At 38.3% G+C, this 23,757-nt stretch overlaps 3 protein-coding genes across 4 annotated transcripts in view; all 3 read left to right on the plus strand.

Moving 5' to 3' along the window:
- The window catches only part of LOC122537170, a 9,952-nt gene extending 5,033 nt beyond the window's left edge, over positions 1-4,919 (plus strand). The window contains exons 7-14 of the mRNA XM_043670155.1: positions 153-379; positions 1,475-1,813; positions 1,912-1,916; positions 2,137-2,524; positions 3,021-3,359; positions 3,811-4,012; positions 4,100-4,255; positions 4,760-4,919. Of these exons, the coding sequence (XP_043526090.1) occupies positions 153-379; positions 1,475-1,813; positions 1,912-1,916; positions 2,137-2,524; positions 3,021-3,359; positions 3,811-4,012; positions 4,100-4,255; positions 4,760-4,810 (1,707 nt within the window). The 3' untranslated portion in view covers positions 4,811-4,919. The remainder of the gene's footprint in view (positions 1-152; positions 380-1,474; positions 1,814-1,911; positions 1,917-2,136; positions 2,525-3,020; positions 3,360-3,810; positions 4,013-4,099; positions 4,256-4,759) is intronic.
- A 214-nt stretch (positions 4,920-5,133) lies between these two features.
- Positions 5,134-15,658, plus strand: LOC122537172. Its single transcript, XM_043670156.1, has 11 exons — positions 5,134-5,898; positions 6,206-6,544; positions 6,659-6,860; positions 7,357-7,512; positions 7,590-7,639; positions 9,337-9,723; positions 13,448-13,840; positions 14,151-14,540; positions 14,629-14,833; positions 15,222-15,377; positions 15,454-15,658. The coding sequence occupies exons 1-11, from the start codon at positions 5,528-5,530 to the stop codon at positions 15,508-15,510; spliced, it is 2,706 nt and encodes a 901-aa protein (XP_043526091.1). The 5' UTR covers positions 5,134-5,527; the 3' UTR covers positions 15,511-15,658.
- Positions 15,659-17,046: 1,388 nt separating this feature from the next.
- LOC122537163 (tropomyosin-1) overlaps positions 17,047-23,757 on the plus strand; it is an 8,139-nt gene continuing 1,428 nt past the window's right edge. Inside the window, exons 1-6 of one of the 2 annotated variants that reach the window (XM_043670145.1) lie at positions 17,047-17,171; positions 20,550-20,840; positions 21,056-21,189; positions 21,285-21,473; positions 22,461-22,536; positions 22,616-22,748. In XM_043670145.1, coding sequence (XP_043526080.1) covers positions 20,601-20,840; positions 21,056-21,189; positions 21,285-21,473; positions 22,461-22,536; positions 22,616-22,748 — 772 coding nt within the window. In that variant the 5' untranslated portion in view covers positions 17,047-17,171; positions 20,550-20,600. The remainder of the gene's footprint in view (positions 17,172-20,549; positions 20,841-21,055; positions 21,190-21,284; positions 21,474-22,460; positions 22,537-22,615; positions 22,749-23,757) is intronic. The other variant, XM_043670146.1, reaches the window with a different exon arrangement.

Raw genomic sequence — 23,757 nt, forward strand, 5'->3', positions numbered from 1 at the left:
AAATGACCGTGCACACGTTACAATGTTCGCGTATATTTCTTTCGATTTGCGGCTGCTTGCCGCCGAGCTCGTGGACGTCGTTCACTAAGTTCATGTACAACATTTACACGTCGTTCGTGTGGCTTTTGATATTGTCGCTCATGTCCGCTCAGACTGTGGACATAATCATCAACGTGGAGAATCAGGATCATTTCAGCGACAATTTCTACGTCACTTTATTGGTTTTGTCAGTGGTGTTTGTCAACGGTTGCAAACTGAGCATTATGTTGAAGCATCGTCGAAGTATCTTGTCCTTGATCGACAGTCTCGAAGACGAGCCATTCTCCACGACCAACGACGAGGAGGTGAAAATTCGAAGCAAGTTTAACAAAATGAACGAGTGAGTATGCCGACTGACGATTATTCTTTCAATTTATACAAAAATTAATTTTTCAACGGTGAGCACCTAGACGTTAAAGATATTTTCGAGATTTTTGGGGAAATTACACGATTGAAAAATATTAATTTCTGAGTTCTAATTTAATTTCCTCTGACACTGATTACTATTATTTTTCTTTTATAATTAGTTTCAAGCATTGATATGTATAGCAGCTGTTCTGGCGCAGAACAGAACCCTCCGAGGCGTCAGTCAGGTCAATTCCTACAAAGCCTCGTCCCTTCTTGTGCCGAGAATTGCCAGATGTGCTAATATACCTCTCACCTAAGGACACTTTCTCTGGCCTTGGAGGGAGAGATAGTATGTGGAAAGGCTCGGTAGGGCATAAACAAAGCCTAGTCTAGGAAACAAGGCGCCTTGGCCGACTCCCGAAAAGAATCGCATAACAATTCTAAAAGAGACGTAGATTCACGTAGCGAATAGACGATTTAGGCAGTCACACATAGACAATTCAAGCAGTCACAAGCGATCGATCAGAGAAGGGACTCCGCGTCAGTCACGAGGAGAGCTAGCTTGCCCTCTCCCGGCTCACAACACACAGTTTATAATCAACCTTTGTATTAATAGTAAAATATAAGTATTTTATTCTACATCTCGTCCTCATTCATCAAAACATCTCTCCGGAAGCTGTAAAAGGAACGACGAGAGAGAAACCAGCGAAGCGAGCTAGGGTAGCAATTAACGTTCACCGTCGAGCTTGCCGTAACAGCAGCAGATGAAAGAATTTTTGTAATCTAGTAATATCTGTATTGAATATTCTTCTTAAAGACGTACAATTACTTCTTCTAATCCAATTCTGTAAAATTACAGCATTTTCTCTCTTTCTTTCGATCACTCACCATGTCATTGATCAAATGATATATTGTACTTGTTCCATTTTAATGTTTTAAAACTGCATATTGATCACACATCTTAAACGCCGTTGAAAAATAACATTCCCACAAACATTTAACGTGAGAAAATTTATAAGTCAACAAGCTGAATGAAAGAAAAAGAAAAAAGCAAATCATCGAAGAATTAAAATTAACATTCTTACAGGCGAATCGCGATTGGTTACGCCATTTTAGTAGAGGTGGCCGCGATATTGATGTTCGTGAGATCGTTCTTCACGGATTTCAAGAAGAGGAAACTGGTTTTCCGAGCTTGGTTACCCTACGATTATTCGAAACTGTTGCCATACGTGTTCAGTTACACCTACGAGGTTACCACTTCGATGCTGTGCACTTGCCAAAGTGTCGCCTGTGACACTCTATTCGTTGGATTGCTGATCCAAATTTACAGTCAGTTCGAGATACTCGGGAAACGTCTGGGAAATATTCAGAAAGACGAGAATCACTCGGCGAAGCAATGCGTCAAACATTATCAAAAGATATACAAGTTCGTCTAGAATTTNAAATGGAAGGATATACAAGTATCGTACCGTAAGACAGATCGTTGAAACATTAACAAACGTAATGACATAGAACGTATTCCAGTGGGGGTAAGTGGATCCGGAAGAACATGCGTTCCCCCAAAAGGTTGCAACTTGTCAATATTCTGAGATAGCCAGTAACAATTGGATCACTGACAGTCCTACTACTCGCATTCGTGTTTTTCTGTTGTTTCTGTTTTATCGTGGAAAATAAATAGTTAATTTTGGTCGAAATTTCAATAAGCAATAAGGTTTTCTGACGATGTAAAATCGAGCTGAGCACACCGAGAATTTCAACCGATTTTGAAAATGACCGTGCACACGTTACAATGTTCGCGTATATTTCTTTCGATTTGCGGCTGCTTGCCGCCGAGCTCGTGGACGTCGTCGTTTACCAAGTCCTTGTACAATATTTATACGTTGTTCGTGTGGCTTTTGATATTCTCCCTCGCGTCCGCTCAGATTCTGGACATAATCATAAACGTGGAGAATCAGGATCAATTCAGCGACAATTTCTACATCACTTTAGTGGTGTTTGTCTGCGGTTGCAAACTGAGCATTATGTTGAAGAATCGTCGAACTATCTTGTCCTTGATCGACAGTCTCGAAAACGAGCCATTCTCCACGATCAACGACGAGGAGGTGGAAATTCGAAGCAAGATCAACAAAATGAACGAGTGAGTATTATCGCCGACTGGCGATTATTTTTTTCAGTTTACAAAAAAATTAATTTCTCAACGATGAGCACCTAGACGTTGAAGAGATTTTCAAGATTTTTTGAGGAATAACACGATTGAAAAATATTAATTTCTGAGTTCTAATATAATTTCCTTTAATACTGATAACTATTATTTCTCTTTTCTAATTAGTTTCAAGAATTGATATGTATAGCAGCAGATGAAAGAATTTTTGTAATTTAGTAATATCAGTATTAATATTTTTCTTAGGACGTACAATTTCCTCTTGTAATCCTATTTTAGAATTGTAGAATTACAGCAATTTCTTTCTTATTTTCACTATGCATTGCTCAAATGATATGTTGTGCATGTTACTATTTAATTTTTTAGAACTGCACAACTTAAACGCTGTTGAAAATTAACATTCCCACAAACATTTAACGTGAGAATATTAATAAGTCAACAAGTTGAAGAATTATAATTAACATTCTTACAGGCGAATCGCGATAGTTTACACAATTTTAGTAGAAGTGGCCGCGGTATCGATATTCGTGAGATCGTACTTCACGGATTTCAAGAAGAGGAAATTGACTTTCCGGGCTTGGTTACCCTACGATTATTCGGAACTGTTGCCATACGTGTTCAGTTACGCCTACCAAGGTATCACTGCGATGCTTTGCTCTTGCCAAAGTGTCGCCTGTGACACTTTATTCTCTGGTTTGCTGATCCAAATTTACAGCCAGTTCGAGATACTCGGGAAACGTCTGAAAAATATTCAGAAAGACGAGAATCACTCGGCGAAGCAATGCGTCAAACATTATCAAAAGATATACAAGTTCGTCTAGAATTTTTCTTCCAATCGATTGTGTAATAAATTCGTTTGCCTTTGATACGTTTATTCACGTCAACTGCAATATAACAATAAGATAACAGATTATAATTTCATCGTTTAACGCTGTAATTACCAAACCAATGAAACGATTAAAAGCCTGTAAATAATCTTGGCATTATCAATATTTCATTACGTGTCTTCTTTTTAATTTTTGTCGTACATTTAGTAAAAGAACTGTTTGTTACTATATAAATTACAAATTCTTTATGACTCGGTGTTTGAAATTATTGAAATATTTAAAAATTATTCTTTTCGCGAGTGATCATTAAATAATTTAAAAAATATACATATCTACGACTTTATTACACAATCTAGTATTTTATCAGATTAACAGGATCTCAGGGACATTTAATGAATCTTATTAACAAAAGATACATACTCTTTTTCTCGGCAGATTTTCTAGAACGGTGAACGAGAAATTCAAGACAGTAATTTTTTTACAATTTTGCTCGATCGCATTCACGTTGTGCTTCAATCTTTATCGAATGACCAACATAACGATAGTTCTTAAATTTCTGGAAGCCTCGCTCTATTTAATTCGCACTATCGCGCAGATATTGTACTACTGTTGGTGCAGTAACGAAGTGAAACTGAAGGTTCGTCATCGAAACGGAAAAGAACAGAGTTTTCCTTCTTTCTTTTTTTTTTATTAAACGTTTCGTGCAATAATCTTCTTATTGCAGAGTCTTGAAGTGCCTGGTATGATATTTAACAGTAATTGGACATCGTGGGATGTGAAGACAAAGAAAATTCTGTTAGTGCTCATGACGCGAACAACACGGCCTATCGAATTCACCAGTGGCTACTTGGTAACGTTGAATATCGAGTCTTTCGTGGCGGTTAGTATTAGCCGATGTATGATGTCGCACTTGTTTCAATCTCTCATCACGTTCAGTCACTATGTATCAAGAGGCATGTTTCGAATGGGACGTCAATCTCGCGAGGTTTATATTTCGAAATTTAAATAATGAGATGTAATCTGAAAATCTATATTTGAAATAATGGCTGGCGTATGTAACAAATAAAAGCAGTGTGGCACACTGTGAAATTCGACTTAATTACTGTATTCCAAAACTTCACGTTACAGTTTCGCCTCGAAATTTTTAAAAATTGGCTGAACTTATATGAGAGAGTATCTCACTATGTTTTCTAGTACACACACCCTTCGTCAAAGATATTAAATAACAATAATTGATATTAATAGGTAATCGTATGATATTTCCTTCTTTAAACAAAGCGTGTCTCATTCGAATCCTACTTTCATCATTTAATTACGAAACACTTAATTCTTCGAAACGAAAGAAAAACGATCTACGAAATAAATTCTAATTTTCTTATTACAGCTGATGAAAGTGTCGTACTCGGTGTTCAACTTGCTGAAACAGACCAAGTGAAAAAAAACGTACCTTGAAGTTGTTTCTTTCGATTCTTCCGCAGGAATAAGTTCCACAGATGTACCAATGCATGTAAAATACACAGCAATAAACTTTACGTTATCAACTACTGAAAACGTCCGCGAATACTTCCTTTGATCGTAGAAGACTGGACTGGACGCTTGTCCTCTCTCGTCTGACCTCTTTGTCGCTTCGTGTCTCTCACTGAAAATTCCTCCGAGCAATTTCTAGATAATGCAATAATCTCCCCTTTCGTTTTATAAAATACCGCTGAGAGGTAAATATTCGTTGTCGTATTAGCTGGCAATAGACGATAATGTGAAGAGAAGCACGATGAAGATACGAGTACGACGGGGTCGATTCATTATTCTTTAAGTAGCCAGTTATACTTGTAATGAGTGTCGCGCACCGCTATTAGAGTAATGGTACGTATCACCGAAGGGTAAGTCGCGGTAAAATGTAGAAAAAAGTAGAAAGTCAGCTTATAGAAGCAAGGGGGTTATTGACTAACGAATATTTTACAATTGCCGGTGACGTTTCGAAATTACAGCAAAAGTTGCACGAGGGTAGTTGCGCTTTCCTTCTTTCCTTCCATCCCTAATCAATAATTACTCGCTATAACTCTTGCTGTATCGCCTTGTGTCGCCTTGTATCTCGACTGTCAGTGTCGATCCTCGTAAGGTCCTTAATTAAACGAAGGATAAAGAAAAGTTTCACATGTCGGCGATGCGTGTACTGCGGTGGACATTTTTGTTGTTCACGTTGTGCGGCTGTTTCCCACCCCCGTCGTGGAAGACACCCCTGAAAAGATTCGTCTATAATATTTACGCGGCGTTCTCGTTCCTGGTCTTGAACAGTTTCTTTCTCTCTCAAATATTGGACATGGTATACAACGTGGAAAATACAGACGACTTCAGCGACAACTTCTCCGTGACGGTGGTGGTGTTCGTCACGTCCCTCAAGCTTTTCACCATACTGATATTCCGCGAGAACTTTCTGCTTTTATGCGACACGCTGCAGAGAGAGCCATTATTGCCGATGAATCCTGAGGAATTCGACATTTCCTTCAAATTCGAGAAAATTACCGAGTAAGTTTGTCAACGATGAAAACGTGCGAAATGAGAATTTTCTTCATATATGTACAACTTTTGATGGTTTCGTAATAAAATAATAACAGAACAGGAACGAAATATAAAGTATTAAACAGTAATTTAATTTTTTGATAGTCTTCCAATAAATGTAGTTTCCTTCCAAAAAGTTAATAATAAAAATATCAAATTTAATGTTTCGAAGGAGCAGACATAAGATATAAGAAATAAGATATACGATACTATTTGTTCACAATCCGCTGAAAGAATTGATCGTCTCTTCGATTAAAATATTACTCTTTTCCAGTTTGAACACACTTGGTTACATGACCCTACTCACGGTCTCCGACTTTTGCATACTCGTGCTGTCGCTTCTGACGAATTTCAAGCGCAGAAAACTGGCGTTTCGAACGTGGATACCGTTCGACTACTCGTCTGTATCTGCATACTTGCTCACATTCGCTTATCAGTGCCTATTCGCGATAATATGCACGTTCGGCTGCGTCGCCAGCGATACTCTGTACAGCGGCCTACTGATACACATTAATTGCCAGTTCGAGATACTGGAGCATCGTCTGAGGAACATCGAGTCGAACGAGAATTACTCCGTGAACCTGTGTGTTCGTCATCATAATGACATATACAGGTGAGTTTCACAATACGAGCGAATTTCTCAGTTGATCTTTATTTTTGCCAGCTGCGTGAAGAGGAAACAATTGCGCAGCACTCTCTTCCACTGTACGCATTTATCAACTTGCAGATTCGGCGAAATGGTGAACGAAGAATTCCGGACGATCATGTTCTTTCAATTCTGCACGAGCCTGTCGATGATCTGTTTCAATTTCTATCGAATAACGCAGATCGAGATGGATTCGAGATTCGTCGGGACGATCCTCTACATGACCTGCTCGTTGATGCAGATATTTTATTACTGTTGGTTCAGCAACGAGGTCAAGCTTAAGGTTCGTTACGTTACGATGAAAATTATAGCTACACCTTACGGTGGGATTCTCTATCAGTATCAAACGCGTTGGACCTGAATTTGGTTTTCCTTTTCAACTGGATACAAAACTGTTCGTAACATACTCAGAAGAAGCATTCTCAAGCAAATTCAGATTAAATCAAAAACTAAATTCAAATGTAATTAAAGACTCGAAATAAACATTTGTTACATTTTTTTAAAATATATCGTAACCAGAGAGCTTTGCTTCAGCGATTTCGCAATGTTTACTTATAAAAATTTGCACGTGAAAATCCCGATTACAATAGATTGAAGAAATGTTTGATTACAATTAGACTACGAATTTCATGCAAGAAAATATCTAATCTTCCAATATTAAAAATTGTATTGTGTTATAAATACCTACTCGTAGTCTCTGTTTGTAGAGGATCTCATCATCTTCGAAAATTTTACACGTAGCCGTTCAGTAAAAGTGATTACAACGATTTTTCATGCAGAGTATGGAACTTTCTGACATGATATTCAGAAGCGACTGGATATCATTGAATACCAACGTGAAGAAGGCTTTCCTGATGTTGATGAAGCGTGCCATGAAACCCATTGAATTTACCAGTATTTATATTGTCTCCGTGAATCTCGAGTCCTTCATGACAGTCAGTATCGTGAGAATTCAGTCATCCTTTTCTCTCTTTCTATTTGCATTGAAAACTTCCATATGCATGTTTTACAGTTGGTGAAGACCTCTTACTCTGTATTCAGTCTGTTGCAACAGAGCCGGGAGTCCTGAAAACAAGTGGAACGTAACGTAGAACCGTCTTTCTTCGATTCTTCCGAATAGAGTAATAATTGTTGTTCACCTAAGAGAAGGAAGAGAAGAAAACCAAGTTGAACAGAACACGTGCACTAGAGTATCTAGAGTGCATTCTAATAAACTATGTGAAACTCTTTGCCTCGCTTTTCCTTTGTTGTCTTTCTCATTTTTCACGAATTATTATTTTATTATCACGTCCACCGACAACGAACGATTCGAAATTGAAAATACTCGATAATCTGATTAACCCTCTATAACCAGAATCTAGTAAAGCTAGTAATAATCTACTTGGTATGGTATTTCTGTATATCAGTGACATACACTATTGAGACAGACAAAATAAATAACTTGCAAGTAACACGATATTATAGAGGGTTAAACTCTTCATTAGTAGCGTCAGAAATATAATTCTGTGCCAACTTCTCTTTCTTTACATCGCCCTTTATTCTCCCTTTTGTGCGCTGACACGTCTTGTTTCGTTTTCATACTTAAAAGTCGTCTTCTTCACTTCGCTGTCAGAACGTAACTAAACAAACGGTTAATCGTAACGAAAACTACACAACGGGGAAAGAATTTAATTATGCATGGGGAACAGTCGCTAATTACGTATGTAGTAAAGAAACGAACCCCAAGACTGTAACGACCTGTTGCCAGCAGTTATGATAATTATAGAGCGGTTAATTCCGAGAGGGGATAGCTCTATTCGAGGGTGGACGAACCCAAGGAATATCGACATCTTTAACACTTTATAAAGAGAAGGCAACAAGGACAAAGTTGTCAAAGTATAATGTAATTAATAGACTGCGCATTTCGGTGCAAAAATGATACAAAATTATAGAGAATATCTACGTACATACAATATGAGAAAATAACCAGAGTTTCTAACGATATTCTCGAACATGAATGAATTTAAATTCGCACTTGAAAGAATTTTGTATAAGAACGTAATATTTTAAAAATAATATTAATAAACTTCGAATCATAGAAAAATTTCCGTGAAAAGATTTGCAACGAGTTACGTTGGATTTAAGATATAAAAGGTCTTCTCGCGAGAATTTTCCAGAGAGAACTGTTGAAATCGATACTCGCGTCTGTGCTTCTTCTTTTCCGGGTATTGGAACAATTATGTCTCCACAGTTAGAATGTAAGCGACACACGCGATGACGTTTAATTTGCCTATTAGATCATTTATATTTTACACTCGGCAAACGAAAGTTGGAAACGAAGAACTAAGAACAGAGAAACGACCAATCTATAACGCAATAAATACACAGAACTGTCAGGCTAAATGTCTTTAAAAATTAAATTCCTCGCGTTGTTGCATCGCGGCAGGAATAACACAACAATTATGTTAATTGCGCGAGGGCAAGTTTATGAGGGGAAGAACTATCCCATTTGAGGGAGCGTAAAGAACTATCGGTGACACTGTGTGTGTGTGTCGTAAATGTCAGTAGCGAACCTGATGCTTCGAACAACGGAGCCACTCTGAAGACAAACTCGATTTTTTCATCACTGTGTGATCTTCGTTCTTGCATTTCGTCTGACACGTTTTCGTCTCAACATTTTCTCTTGGTACAGGTCTCTTAGGGTACAGTTATTCTCTTAAAATACATATCGTCGATTAAACTCTACTAATGATTGAGTTATCGAATTTTCGTCGACACAGGTCGCCAAGTGGAGTGAAAATCGCGATGCACGTTTTACGATGGACGTTGAAACTTTCCGTCGCTAACGGGTGCTTTCTACCCCCGACGTTGAAATCTCCGATGAAACGGTTTCTCTACAACTTGTACACGGTGTTCATGACGTTTCACATGTGGAGCATTACTGCCATGGAGATATTGGATATTTTCTACAACGTGGAAACCCAAGAAGATCTCACTGGCAATATTGGCAATAGTGCCAGCGTGTTTATCACCAGTTGTAAATACATAAACTTGGTCCTGAAGCGGAGAACCATCATAAATATACTGGATTTGCTCAAGAACAAGCCATTTTTACCAGAGAACGCGAGAGAAATGGAAATTCACGCGAGATACAACAATCTAACTGAGTAAGCGTCTTCTTCGCTATAACGTGCAAAACAACTGCAAGAAGTATTCGCACATTTTCTTATATCCATCGGGTTTTATATATCATTCTCGAAGTACCAGATTTTTAATAGTTGGAATAGACTACTAGATAAAACGAAATTTATCATATTTGGATCTAATTAATTAATGATATAATATAATATAACATGCAATACATACAATCACATGCATCTGCATCTTTTACTTTTCAAACGTTACTTAATTTACTATTTATTAATTAGAACTTGATATACAATTACTCTGATTTTATCAAAGTGTAAAGACATATTATTATTATTATTATAAGTACAATCAAAATAAATTTCACTAGTTCTAGTGTACGTATGATAATTTTATTCGAGGTCTCCGATATGTTTAGACATTCTTTTTTAAACAAGTGTCAATATTTTTGGAATTACTGTAAATTTACTAACTTTAATTAAGATCATAAAATGTTCAGAATATTTCTTTTTCTGCTTTGAATATCCGATATTTGATAAATGTATATACATACATATGTATAATGGTGTGCAAATACTTTTTGTAGCCTCTATCATATAGTATGTGTAATTGTAATGAAACTATGCGAAATATCGTGCTTCATTTCTTCTTTTCAGAAAAATTGCGATGTTTTACACGTTTCAAAATGCATTCTGCATAGCAAGCTTAGTAATAATATCAACGATCAGCGATTTTAGATTAAAAAAATTACCGTTTCGCTTTTGGACACCTTACGACATGACGTCCTCTTGGCTTAGGTTTTGCTTGACTTACGTTTACCAGTGCATAGGTTCAGTGGCCGTTTCAATTAGTATCAGTATTTTCGATACATTGTTCGCCGGTCTGTTACTTCAAATCTGTTGCCAACTCGACATACTCGTGAACCGTCTGTACAACATCCAAGGAACTGAAATCGAATCGTTGAAACACTGCGTTTGGCATCATAATACCATATTCAGGTTTGTCGCCTCTGTGCTTTCATTTCACTAAAGTAGCAAACCAACGAAGTTAATCGAAAATCACAGGGAAAAAGCATAACAAAAGCGAATATTTTAATAACTAAAAAAAAAAACCCCTGGTAAAATTTTACGGAATTCTTAAATCTGAAATTTACTCTTAAACATTTTATGGCAAGCGACGATTTAATATTTTTGGGTTGAAATTAAGAAGAGGGTGGAAAAAGGCGCAAAATCAGATAAAAAAAAAAAGAGGCAGTTTCGGTAATCAAAGTTTCGATAAAACGGCGGAATAACGTTGGTCCCGATTGTTATTTCAGATTCGTCGAATTGGTAAACAATTTATTTAGCAAAATGATAAGTGTGCAATTTATAATAAGCATAGTGGCGATATGCTTCAACATTTATCAAGTAACTGAATCAAACGCAAAGCCGCAGATACTACAATCGATAATATTCATTACTGCCGGCTTAATTCAAGCGTTGTATTTTTGTTGGTTCGGCGATTTAATGAAAATAAAGGTGGGTATGTAATTACTTACGTAATCGTCAGACTGCGAATATCTATATCTACATTTCTGTGAATTTAAATCAAGAAATAGAATGCTTCTGCATATTTTTGCATTTTGACGAGCATCCAGTGCATTTTCGTTCCTCTATAAATTTTACAAAACGCATTTAGCAGTTACAGCCGAACTTGTAAAATAATAATTTACAGAATATTCATTCCTTAGAGCCTCGATATTTCTAATAAGATATACGATAGCAATTGGATGGATTTGAGCAACGACGCCAAGAAAATGCTGGTAATAATTATGGCACGTTCGTTGACGCCCGTTGAGATTATCAGCGCATATATTTTACCCGTGAATTTGGAATCCTTCAAGGGAGTTAGTACACGGAAAATTATAGAACGTAAAGAGCAAAAGTAGACTAATCTGGTCAAAAATGTTCGGCGACATCTGAATTCGACTTGAAAAAAATCAATTCCGCAATCAATCCGTCCAGAAGAATGATTCAAAGGTAATTTTGTACTTTGAGATCTACAATACACGATCATTTTTTAAAAACTAACAGTGAATTTAAACGTTAAATAAAGATGTTCGAAAGTATACCTATTTAATCTGAAAATATTAGTCGATTTTTGCTCTCTGGATGTCCCATATTTTCAATCTTTATTCTCAATAAAATAAATTTAACACTTTCGCTATACTCAGAGTAACATGTGTTTCAATAATTTTCAATCAAATAATTAACCCCGTAATAATTAGAAAAAAAAACGCAGTAATAAACTCGATAGCAAAAGTGTTAAATTGATTGTTAAATTAATTATTAAATAATGAAATTAAATCACCTTTATAAAATGCTTTGCTCGTTGTAGCTGATGAAGACTATTTACTCAGCGTATAACATGCTGCTGCAAACTAAATAAAGCGTACGTGGTCTTAACGGTTCCTTCTCTTTGCTGTGCCGCGCAACGGGAAAAGAGAACGAGTTGTTAAAATAGTGTTGTTAAAATTGTAGCATGTGTAGCATGTGTAGCATGCAGATGCAAAGTCTAAATAAATTTCTATCACTCAAGTGAAGTTCAGTTAAGTTTTTAACCGTGGGAATTCGGCGAACAATTTCTCGAATTATTCTACTAAGATTTTTCAACAATTTCAGTGCGAATTCGACCCGTTGGAAACACCGAAGACACGGTATTCGAATCTCGACTCGAATTGTATCGAATAAGTTATTAAGTATGAAACAAGTATTATTTAGCCGATCATCAAAACAAGATATCGCTAAATAAATATTGAATAGAATTTTTCTAACTTTCCACGTACATAAATAATTGTAATCGACGATCCTTATAAACGTGAATTTATTCTTGAAATTGATAGAGAATTGAAAAAAAGAACTCTACTTACGGCTAATGTGCATGCGCAAAAAAGTAGTTAATTTCTTGTTAAGAATAATATCGCTGAATACTCACAAGTCTAAATTTCTGGACGTGGTCGCCGAGAACAAAAACTCCGATCGGTGAGCGCATAACATTCCACCCCTCGCGGCCGACAAAAGCGGACTGAATGTGCTTCGTGTTCTACAGTTTATTGTTTATTAATTTTTCGTAGAGGGGAGACATGCATGAACCATTATGTATTTCCGGGACAAATTCGATCCTTTCTTCGTCTATTGATTTCGTATTTTGCCTTCCATCGGCTAGTTGGTACTCCGTAATTTCGCGGAAGTGAAATAAAACCCGAGTGAATAACGATTTTCCTAGCCAATCAAATCAACGACCGTCAACTTGCAGCTAACTCCGTTCTTGATCGCGATTTCGTCTACAAAAGTTTTTTTCTTTTTCACTCGGATATATTTATCTTTCCCATGCGTGTTGGAATAAGCGTAGTAAGATACGTACGCGATGTAATAATAATTAGGAGGAAGATCGATGTGAAGGGAAAAAACTGGTCGAGTCGAAAGAACATCGCGCAGTCGGTAAAAACAGCCTCGTTGTGCAACTTGGACCTCGAATTTGAGGATTTATAACTGTTGCAATTAATTTCGCACCCGAGCAATTCAATTTTTTTTTCTACTCCGCTTCGTACTTCGTTTCTTCCAAGTAAAAAGATAAGAAAATATAATTTACTCTCTCTCTCTCTCTCTCTTTCTCTCTCTTTGATAAAATAATAATCCTTCTTTTTATAAAGAGATCTCTTTTGTATCGGACGTTGAATGCTCTTTGGGCAATCGTCTTTTAAAGACAGAGTTTAGACAGAGAGACAGATAGGAGGATGCACAGACTTCCTCTGTCGTTCGCGCTGCTCACCATCTCCGGCTACTGGAGACCAACAAAATGGCCGGCCACTTCGCTTAAATCTCGATTGTACAACGTTTACTCGGTGTTGATGATCTTGCTACTGTACTTCTTCGCTTTTTGTATCTGCGTAGACTCGTTCACTAGCAAGAGTCTGAAGATCATGTCCGACAAATTCTCTCTGTGCGTCTCGGTGGTAGGCGTCTGTCTCAAAGTGGCCAATCTCTTTCTTCGACGGGAGAAGATCATAAACGTGATGAATATTCTGTTGAACGAGAATTGTGTGGCGAGAGACGATCAGGAGAAGCTGATCCAACGAAAGAGCGACAACCATGCCAGGTTCTTGTCTCCTCTGTTGAAATTATTCTTTCGTGGACTGCACACGGGGGACACGATTCGACTTATAGTGCGAATCGGGAGAAAAGATATCCAGAATTAACTTACACTTTCGCGAGAAGCAGCTGTCGCTTCTTGATCGAGAATTTTTTCTAATTAAAATATTTTTTAGATAAAAATGCAGAGAGTTTCCTCTCTTTGAAAATTAATAGTCTTTCATATATTTATTATTAAAAAGCTCAATCGAATAATGTTCCTTGTTGCTGTCTCTCCCAATTTTCTTCGTGAATTACTACTCGTGAGTCTGTTACAGAAAACTAGCGATATACTGCGAGATTCTGAACGAGTCCTCAGTGTTCTTCGCAACAGTGGGTCAGTATAACAAGCTCATAAGCATAAGGGGGTTGCCGCTGTCGGACTGGATGCCGTTCGATTTATCCTCTATTGAACTGTACACGATCTCCCTGGTGTATCAAACGATTGGCCTCTTTATCTGTGCAAATGCCAGCGTAGCCAACGAGACGTTGATCGCAGGACTGATGATACAGATCGGCGCGCAGTTCGAAATATTCTGTCATCGAGTGAAAAATCTCTCCTCTTTGGTGACGGCGACGAGAAGCAACAGCGTGTCTGACGAAGAGTTCAAGATAAGATGCAGGAGAATTCTCGAGGACGTGGTCGAACATCACCTCGAAATTTACGAGTAAAAATAGACACGACTTCTTTTAGAAATCTCGAAAGCTCGAAAGGGATCCCTGCTGTGTGATGTCCATACAATGATTTCGTTGCAGATTCGCTGAAACGGTGAACAGCGTGTTCCAATACATGATCTTCCTGCAGTTCTCCATAAGTTCGGTGGTGTTGTGCCTGAGTATTTACAAGCTCTCTACGATAGACCCGTTCAGTATGAACTTCGTTTGGAGCGGCTCCTATTTGTGCTGTATGCTCACGCAGGTGTATTTATACTGTTGGTTTGGGAACGAGATGATGTTGAAGGTTGGCACTCTCTTTCGTTTTCTGTTCGATCGTTACATCTTCGAGTACAATAGCACGAGATAATACATATATTTCCAAGACGGGTCGTTCCGCTCAATGATGTGTATTTTTGATGAAAAATTAAAATGATTTTGTGCGATTTATTGGACACGCGCGCACATTTCAATAGTTAATTACAAGTTACGGATATTAATAAAGCAAAATACTCTGGCATCTTAAATTAGAAATCAACCGATTACGAAACTGATTTACAGAATTGTAAAGAGAAGCTCACGACCAGTTAATATTATACCAATTTATAACTCGTTAATTTATCAATTCATAAAAATAGCCCTCGTCTCAAATTGCAAACGAATTGCATACTGACGTCGTAAACTAATATTCGTAGAGCAAGAAAGTAAGCGATGCTATTTATGAAATGGACTGGATGGCACTACCTGCTGACTTAATGAAGGATTTACTGCTGGTGTTAGTGAGAACTAAAAGACCTGTTAAAATGACCAGTGGCCACGTTGTTGTTTTATCCGTCGACTCTTTCACGACAGTTAGTAGAATTTCGATATTTTCAATAGTTAGTACATCGTAAACTAATTAAACAGCAATTCTCTCTCGTTTTGTAGATCATGAAACTAACGTACTCCTCGTACAATCTCCTGTCGAATTCTACGAGCAAATAAGAATCTTCACTGTCGCTCCGACTCAATTTTTACTGTTCGATGTCTTTTTATAACTGTTGTGAGGATATTTGTGCATCCTTTTATAACTGTTGTGCGCTGTCGTACGCATCACCACTTTAATGTACTCGTAACTGATCATGACTGAGAAATAAAAATGAAGAATTCAGAATCATAAAGTAACAGCGTACTTTATATTTTATATATCGCTAGAAGATGAAATGAATTTTCTTTATAAATATTCTGTAAACATTATTGCTTTCAGCTTTAATGTTTTGTAGCCTACATTAAGATTTAGGGCTAAATGAAAATCTTTAACGATTCTTCAAATTTGACAATTCTCTTGCAGTTTCTCGAAAGCTTTCTGTTTCTCTGCCTGAGTTTGGCTCAGTTATTAAAGGCAGATATTTTGAGCAGCGAATTTTTAACGACATTTCTATCGGAATGATGTTACAAAGTTTCGTATATCATCGATACACAGAAACAATGTGAAACGAATCGAAGGATCGTTGCCTGGAACTTGATCTATATAGCGAACGCGGTCTTTCTTTCAGATCCATGGAACAAGGTTGAATAAAATTAACCAGAAGATACTTTCGGTCGTGATGAATTCGACCCGATGGATCGTAGATTTTAAGAAACATGACCACACATGATGAAGATGTACGGTTTTCTGATCGTTGGTAATATTATAAATTATTTGTCTTTTTTCAAGGTTACTCAAACTATCCTGGTTTATTGTTCCTGGCCGTCTGACCAGCTAGTTTAAAAGCTTCTGTTCGGTAACACGGTACAAAACACTCAAAAATAGCAACGAACGACGAGATGGGCCATGGTCAAATCGTCGAATAGAAATTCTTTAACGAGTAGGTATTTTTGTTTCAATCATCTGTGATGATAATATCACTACTGTAATAATTCGCATGATTCTTCAATGAATATTCTCAATGATTTTATAAGTATTTTTAAATGATTCGGGTTTTGAATCAGTTCTGTTTTTTCTATTCTCAACTGAAAAATGAAAATGAAGCTGTCGCATGTTAACGTAGTTGAAAAATATCAAGCTTAATACCTTAAACTCTGAGAAATATTTGAATTCAAATTGATTCAATGTGGATGTATCTAATTGATTTCGACCAATAAAGTATTTTGAACAGATCGCTCTAGAAAAATTTCTTTCTTCATAATTTCAAAAACCATTTATAAATATGTAGGTTAATTTAACGCAAGTGCACCGAATTCGGCTCTACTATCTAATAATAAAACACATCGACAAAATCATTGAAAATATAAGGTGAGATTTATTATATTTTATTATAATTTATAATATTTATATTATATATAATGTTTATGAATATTATATAAACATAAATTAATATTTATATAACGTAATAAATATAAAGGCGAGGACCTTTTTTTTCTTTTCGTCATTCGTAATCGATCTGCAGATTGAAAGATCGCTGGATCTAATCGGCGAGGTGAGAGAAATTTCCGAGGAAGGGCGAGCAGAAAATAAACGTGCAGGACCCCACCTCCCCTAGAACTTTCTGTGACGGTCCATTTTTGGGATCCCCACCTCGATCATCACCGTCGTCGCCGAGGAAGAAGCTTCTCCAAGCACCCTCCGGACACTCGACTCGCGCCGCTCTACTCGCTCGGGTTAGGTAAGTGAATTATCATCACCGAAGGCTATTCTTCTCTTCTCCGACCGATCCGGAGAGCTGCTCTTTCTTTGCTCTTTCGCCTTCGTTTCTGCGCTTCGTTTTCAATGCCCGAAAGCCTGGCTTGTTCTACTTGAGCTGTCGTAAGGTGATCGTGACGCGAATGTGAAAGAAAGAAAGGAAATGGATGCGGATGAACGTGTGCGTGACAACTTGGTGCGGAATTCATCGAGACGAGAAACATCGATTGACGTTGAAGATTCTCGTCCTCGACGATGGGTTCTTCGATGAAGAATGGAAGACCGTAGGCTGCTCGATTAATCGTTTGATTTCTGCCACCACGAGGACACACGACGCTACTAATGGAGCTGCTTCGTCGACTAACGTGCTTCTTCAAGTTCGAGAAAGCGCTTCGTAGAAAATTCGTAATTCATCGGCGAAACGACGCTGTTGGATACTCTGGCAGCGAGTTTAACCCGCTTTGGCGTCTCGAAGGTTTTTGACAAAACACTGCTTTGCCGATGCTTGTAAGTAGCATGTTGATCCTCACGTGACGTCCCTCGGCGCACAAAAAACGCAGAAAACTCCTTCAAAATATAATATAATTAACTTTGATCTTACGACGGTTAATTCTCGCTGAACAATGGAACGTTTCGTTTCGTTGATCGCAGTCAGAGTTAAAAATGTCAAAATGTCACGTACGAAGAGGTGTTATTTATAAACGTATATAACAGAAAACCCCGAAAATATGGAAGTAATATGTCGTGGTCCACTTCGCGGCAAAAATAAACCCGGTCGAATCGTTCGTTTACGCGTGCTATTTTCAACCGCCTAACGTTCGCCTTAGTGAATCTGCGGCAGAAACTGCGTATTTTGGAAAGCCGAGATCCCTTTCGACGAATTCCTTTTGATGAAAGTATTTATACGTTTATATATACCAAGCAGCGATTTAAATGCTTGCAGGAAGATCAACGGCACGAGGGGACGGAACGCTTTTGCAATCATGTATTTAACCGCTGCCAATTAACAACAGCTCAGCTAACGCTTTTCAAGAATTTGCTTTTGGATCTAACCAAAACGCGATGTTGTAAGTAGCACCGTCGTTCATTTCTGTGCTCCCTCTTCCAAAATCCTCCTCGAAAATTCGTTTGCTGAAATATAGTCCAGGCGATTAAATAACCGAAGGAATCCGCTGTTGTTGTTGACAATCTTGAGGATCAGCATCTTGACGCGGTGTCATTTTGGCACTCATGGGTAACCAAATGCCAAAACCCTCCAGGTGGCTATTAATATCCGGAAATGAGGTCGAACGTAGGCCATTCAGCAACCGAATGATCGATTCCATGAATCGAAATATTCCCGTGACCACCGTGTACAATCCTGTATTTCGCTTGCATTCCGAAACGGCTGTGAAATATATTCGTCGTTAACCTTCGGAAGGGGAAGAGGTACAGCAAGTTGTGGATCAAGCTGGATCACGAGGATACTTTGATACTTTATTTCACAACGAGGATCGAAAAAAAACGAAACTTCTGCGTGAGAATGGTTAATTAATAACTAAAATGCGGATGTTTATGCGAACAGCCTAGCTAAACATCACCAGGAGTATCTATCGCACTTTAAATATTTTACTCTTTCGTATCTCTTTAATGTTCATTCTATACGCGGGTGCGTGAACATTCGCCGATTTAATAAATTGAATAAAATTTCCAATCGTACCTCCTCTGTGGTTTCGATCGAAGGAAAGGAGGGCGAAGCAACTGAAGTATAGGAAAAAAAAAAAAACAGAAGAAAGGGGGATATTCCCAATATTGCTTGACCAAAATCCAGGAGGGACCAAATATGCGGGATCGAACCGCGAGATCGCGAGGTGGCGGCGACGATGATTTCGTAAATGCTATTAATACGCGGCCAGTTAGATCGAATGTCGGTCGTCGGTGGCGGCCAAGTAAAGCCCGTTCTTCTGGGTTACGCTCGCGCTTTTTGCCCTCCTCGTCTCTCGCGGCCTCACCAACGCCGGCCGCCGTCCTCTCTCTTCGTCGTTCCGCGCATATTTTTAGAGCCTGCCTATGGATGCTATTTCCGTAGACGCGCCGATGTGCCCCGTTCCTCGTCATCGCGATGCTGGACCGTGATCACCCGCCGGATTATGACTCGGGCAGCACTCCTACAATCGTGAAACTATGCAAGCCCGCGTATCCGTTCGTCTATTTTCACGGTTGAAACGATGACGAGCCGCAGCCACGCGTCGGTTTATCACCCCGAAACGTATACGGCGGATCGCGAAAGTACACTGGAACAACCATTATCCGAATTGTTGTTTGGGCAATCTTTGTTCGAACGGAATGTCTGCCAGTAACTGGGAGAAACAAGTCTGTTCGGATACAAGGAGGCTATGCTGCTGCTTGAACGCTTTCATTTTTAGGAGAAAGACATATTTTGGTTGATTTTTGGATTTCGACTTGTTATTTCAACTTGCTTGACACAGTTGATATAGAAAATGGGAAGGATCTGTTAGATTTAGAGATAGTACGAAATCGACTGAGTTTCGTAGTAACTAAAGTAAAGATATAACTAGTGAGACATAATATAATAGAAGTATATAATATGATATTAACAGTCACAAAAGGAATTTGTATCTATGTAGTAATTATTTAGCTGTTTAGAAATATTTTCATATGATTAGAAGAATAAGTACAATATAGGATGTCATAAATCTTTTGAAATTTTATGACGGTTTAAAGTTTGAAAAGATTCGTAAAATATAGAAATAATCCTCGTCTAAGCGTTCAGGTATTGGACTATAAATCTTTTTGTATAAGAAACAGAATCATTATACCTTTTCGAGCACAATTGCAAGGGATATATTTCTACCAGTCGTTGAAGAATACCTGCATCCACTTTCTTCTTCTTCTTCCAATGAAAAACAATCTTTCCCTTCAAATATAATTTCACTAACATGATATTAACAGTCACAAAAGGAATATCTATGTAGTAATTATTTGGCGATTTAGAAATATTTTCATATAATTAGAAGAATAAGTACAATGTAGGATGTAAATCTTTTGAAATTTTATGACGTTTCAAAATTTGAAAAAGGTCCGTAAAATATAGAAATAATCCTCGTCTAAGCGTTCAGGTATTGGACTATAAATCTTTTTGTATAAGAAACAGAATCACTAAACAATCTTTTCCTTCAAATGTAATTTTACTAACACAGAAAGGAAAGAAATTTGAAACGCTGTTTCACTAAACTATCGTCAAACTTTTTCAAACTTCAACTACGTTCGAAGTGCTTCTAAATCTCTCTAACGCCCGATCAAAGAGACGACTGAGGATAATGTTTGACCGATGTTCGTTAAACGAAATGGGGAATTTCAGCGAACTGAATAGTTTCTTGAAGGAAACCGGCGAAAGGAAAAGGCCGCCACCATGGACGCGATCAAGAAGAAGATGCAAGCGATGAAGCTTGAGAAGGACAACGCGATGGATAAAGCCGATGCCTGCGAGGGACAGGCGAAGGAGGCGAATATGCGCGCGGACAAGGTGAACGAGGAAGTCGGTGAACTAACGAAGAAACTTGCCCAGGTGGAGGGCGATCTTGAGGCTAACAAACAAGCCCTGGAACAGGCCAACAAGGACCTCGAGGAGAAGGAGAAAGCTTTGACTAACGTGAGTTATCAGCAACATCCCAGCAGTGTCCCAGGTCCAAGTTAATTTTTAAACATTAATTTTCAAATTAATTATAGGAACTTTCTGCAGTTCCTTCGTTTTAAGATCGATGACTCAGCGCGAGTCAGTTTTACGCTGCTCTCTCCCTGTTTTGCTTTATTCGTGAAGGGGCGAAGAACTCTCTCAAATGAGTCACGGGAACTTTCCGATTTCAGGCTGAATCCGAGGTCGCTGCTCTCAACCGAAAAGTGCAACTGATTGAGGAGGACTTGGAGAGATCTGAGGAACGATTGAACACCGCCACCGCCAAGTTGGCCGAAGCCTCTCAAGCTGCTGACGAATCCAGCCGGTAAATGTTTGGGGGAGGGGAAAAAAAGAAAAAGAAACCAATCGATGACTGAAATTGAGACGCGATTACGTTAACGAGAGTTGTTGCAATTGCAGTATGTGCAAGGTATTGGAGAACCGTGCCCAACAGGATGAAGAGAGGATGGATCAGCTGACGAATCAATTGAAAGAGGCGCGTCTGCTTGCCGAGGACGCCGATGGAAAGTCGGACGAAGTGTCGCGAAAGCTGGCCTTCGTTGAAGACGAGTTGGAAGTCGCTGAAGATCGAGTGAAATCCGGCGAGGCGTAAGTGCATCGTTTAGAGATGTGCGAGAACGCGAAAGAATTTTTTCGGGATCGGGACGGGTGCCTGAAAATTTCGAGATTCTCGAAAGAATCGGAATTCCCGAAAGAGTTGGGATTTGGGACAAGCTTAAATAATTCGTTAAAAAACCCACGCCTTCAACTATATCGAAAGATCATAGATCTAGAACCTAGATCATTCGAGCAATTCCCTCTGTTATATCTTTTGGTTTAACAATCTTTCGCGTATCATTTTGTACATGCGAGAAATTTTATATCGATTCAGTTTCTTTTCTAGTACATATACTTATGTTTGGGTACATACGTTTCAAATGGCGTAATAAACCAGTAGTATTTGCATACTTAGTTTTAAATTCATGGCGACAATGTGTGCATTCCGACTTTGTATCATCTTTTTCTTAAAAATGTTCCCAAACAGAGTCTTTCTTACCTTCTTCCTTTGCACGATATCTTCTGCACTGCTTCCTGCTACCACAACTTTATTTTCACTATCACTCGATATTTTTTTTAAAGATTTTTAATCTTTATTAAATTCACACAGATTTCGAAATATACGTCTGAACTCTCCGATGTCTCAGCGAGACTGCTGAGCAGCGTACACAATATCCAAGTACTAAGCACACAGTCACGCGTTTGTATACATCAGGTCACATTATTAGTTCGTAGAATCCGTGTTTCCAATAATTTCACTGGCAGAAGAAATTGAACTGTGTATTTACATATTAGGCTGCTATACAGCAGAGTAGTTCAAGAAACGGTAGTCGGATTCTTGAAATTTTCGGGAATCTCGACTTTTTTCGAGAACCCAATCCAACCCGACTTGTCTCGACCATCGGGTTCCCAATATTTTCTGGTTCTCGCACACCTTTAGCATCGTTACAACTAAACTGCAGATTCTTTTACGTTTCTTGTGTTCGTGAAAGAGTCAGAGGTAATTATGTGTTTCTACTCAAATTTGCAACGTTGCAGCAAGATCATGGAGCTGGAGGAGGAGCTTAAAGTCGTCGGTAACAGCTTGAAATCTTTGGAAGTGTCCGAGGAGAAGGTGAGTTTCTCGCAATTCCAGATTTCAAAGGACGATTCGGGCTATCGGTAAAATAATCTCGCTGACTGGATTCGATTAGGCCAACCAAAGAGTCGAGGAATTCAAGCGCCAGCTCAAGACCCTGACAGTAAAACTAAAGGAAGCCGAGGCCCGTGCAGAATTTGCCGAGAAAACTGTCAAGAAGCTCCAGAAGGAGGTTGACAGGCTCGAAGGTAAACTTGCAATCTGTTCGTTCTCATCTATTCCAGTGCCATTTGAACAGCGTGTTTTCGTGAAAACGAGAGGGATACGTTTATTCTTTTTCTTTCGTGAAATATTTACTCTCATAATCTCTCTACTTTGAGTACCGAACTTAAACGGGTGTCTGACGTAATTTGGCAAACTGACAGCAACGCTTCCGTTATCCTACTGGAATGGAATCAAAGGCTCAATTTGCCAACCTTGAACAACGTCAAACACAATTTAGTAAACGCTGCACACGTCGCGAAACGTATTTAATTATTACCGGTGTCTTTTCACGTTTTTTTCCGCGAGAAATTTAATCGAACTTTAGCCTCTGGACTAAACACGATTGAGAGATTGGTTAAAAGAAAAAAAAAGAAAAATGTTATATATAGTTACTTATTACCGGTGTCTTTTCACGTTTCTTTCCGCGAGAAATTTAATCGAACTTTAGCCTCTGGACTAAACACGATTGAGAGATTGGTTAAAAGAAAAAAAAAGAAAAATGTTATACATAGTTACAGAAATTGCGAAGGTAGTGCTCGTTATTAGATATCTGCGTTGATGAGCGACACTTCATCGAGCAACACAAATGATTTTCTTTGCAGACGTATTGCACCAGCAGAAGGAGAAACGCAAAACGATTTGCGAAGAATTGGACAAGACATTCTCTGAGCTTTCTGGCTACTAAAACGAAAAAAAAAAAAAGATATCACTCATAATCGTTTCAAATTTTCTCGTTTATTCCTGTACACGAATCATGTCTAGCCGTTTCTGTTTCGTTATTCTTGTCCGTTTCAAAGATACTGTTCCGCTTTAGCTGTCTTTTTTTCTTTTCCGCTGCAATAGCTTCCAAAGTTGGGCGTACTTTTTCACGATAAAAATGGGAGACAATAAAAATGCACATTTTATGTTTCTCCGCTTTTTTTCTTGTGTTCTCACGCTCATATGAAACCGACAGTGTCACTTTCTTTTTTTTTTTTTTTCAATCGGTCATCG

This window comes from Frieseomelitta varia, unplaced genomic scaffold (assembly GCF_011392965.1).
Source record: "Frieseomelitta varia isolate USP_RPSP 00005682 unplaced genomic scaffold, Fvar_1.2 scaffold_89, whole genome shotgun sequence".
NCBI classification, from domain to species: Eukaryota; Metazoa; Arthropoda; class Insecta; order Hymenoptera; family Apidae; genus Frieseomelitta; species Frieseomelitta varia.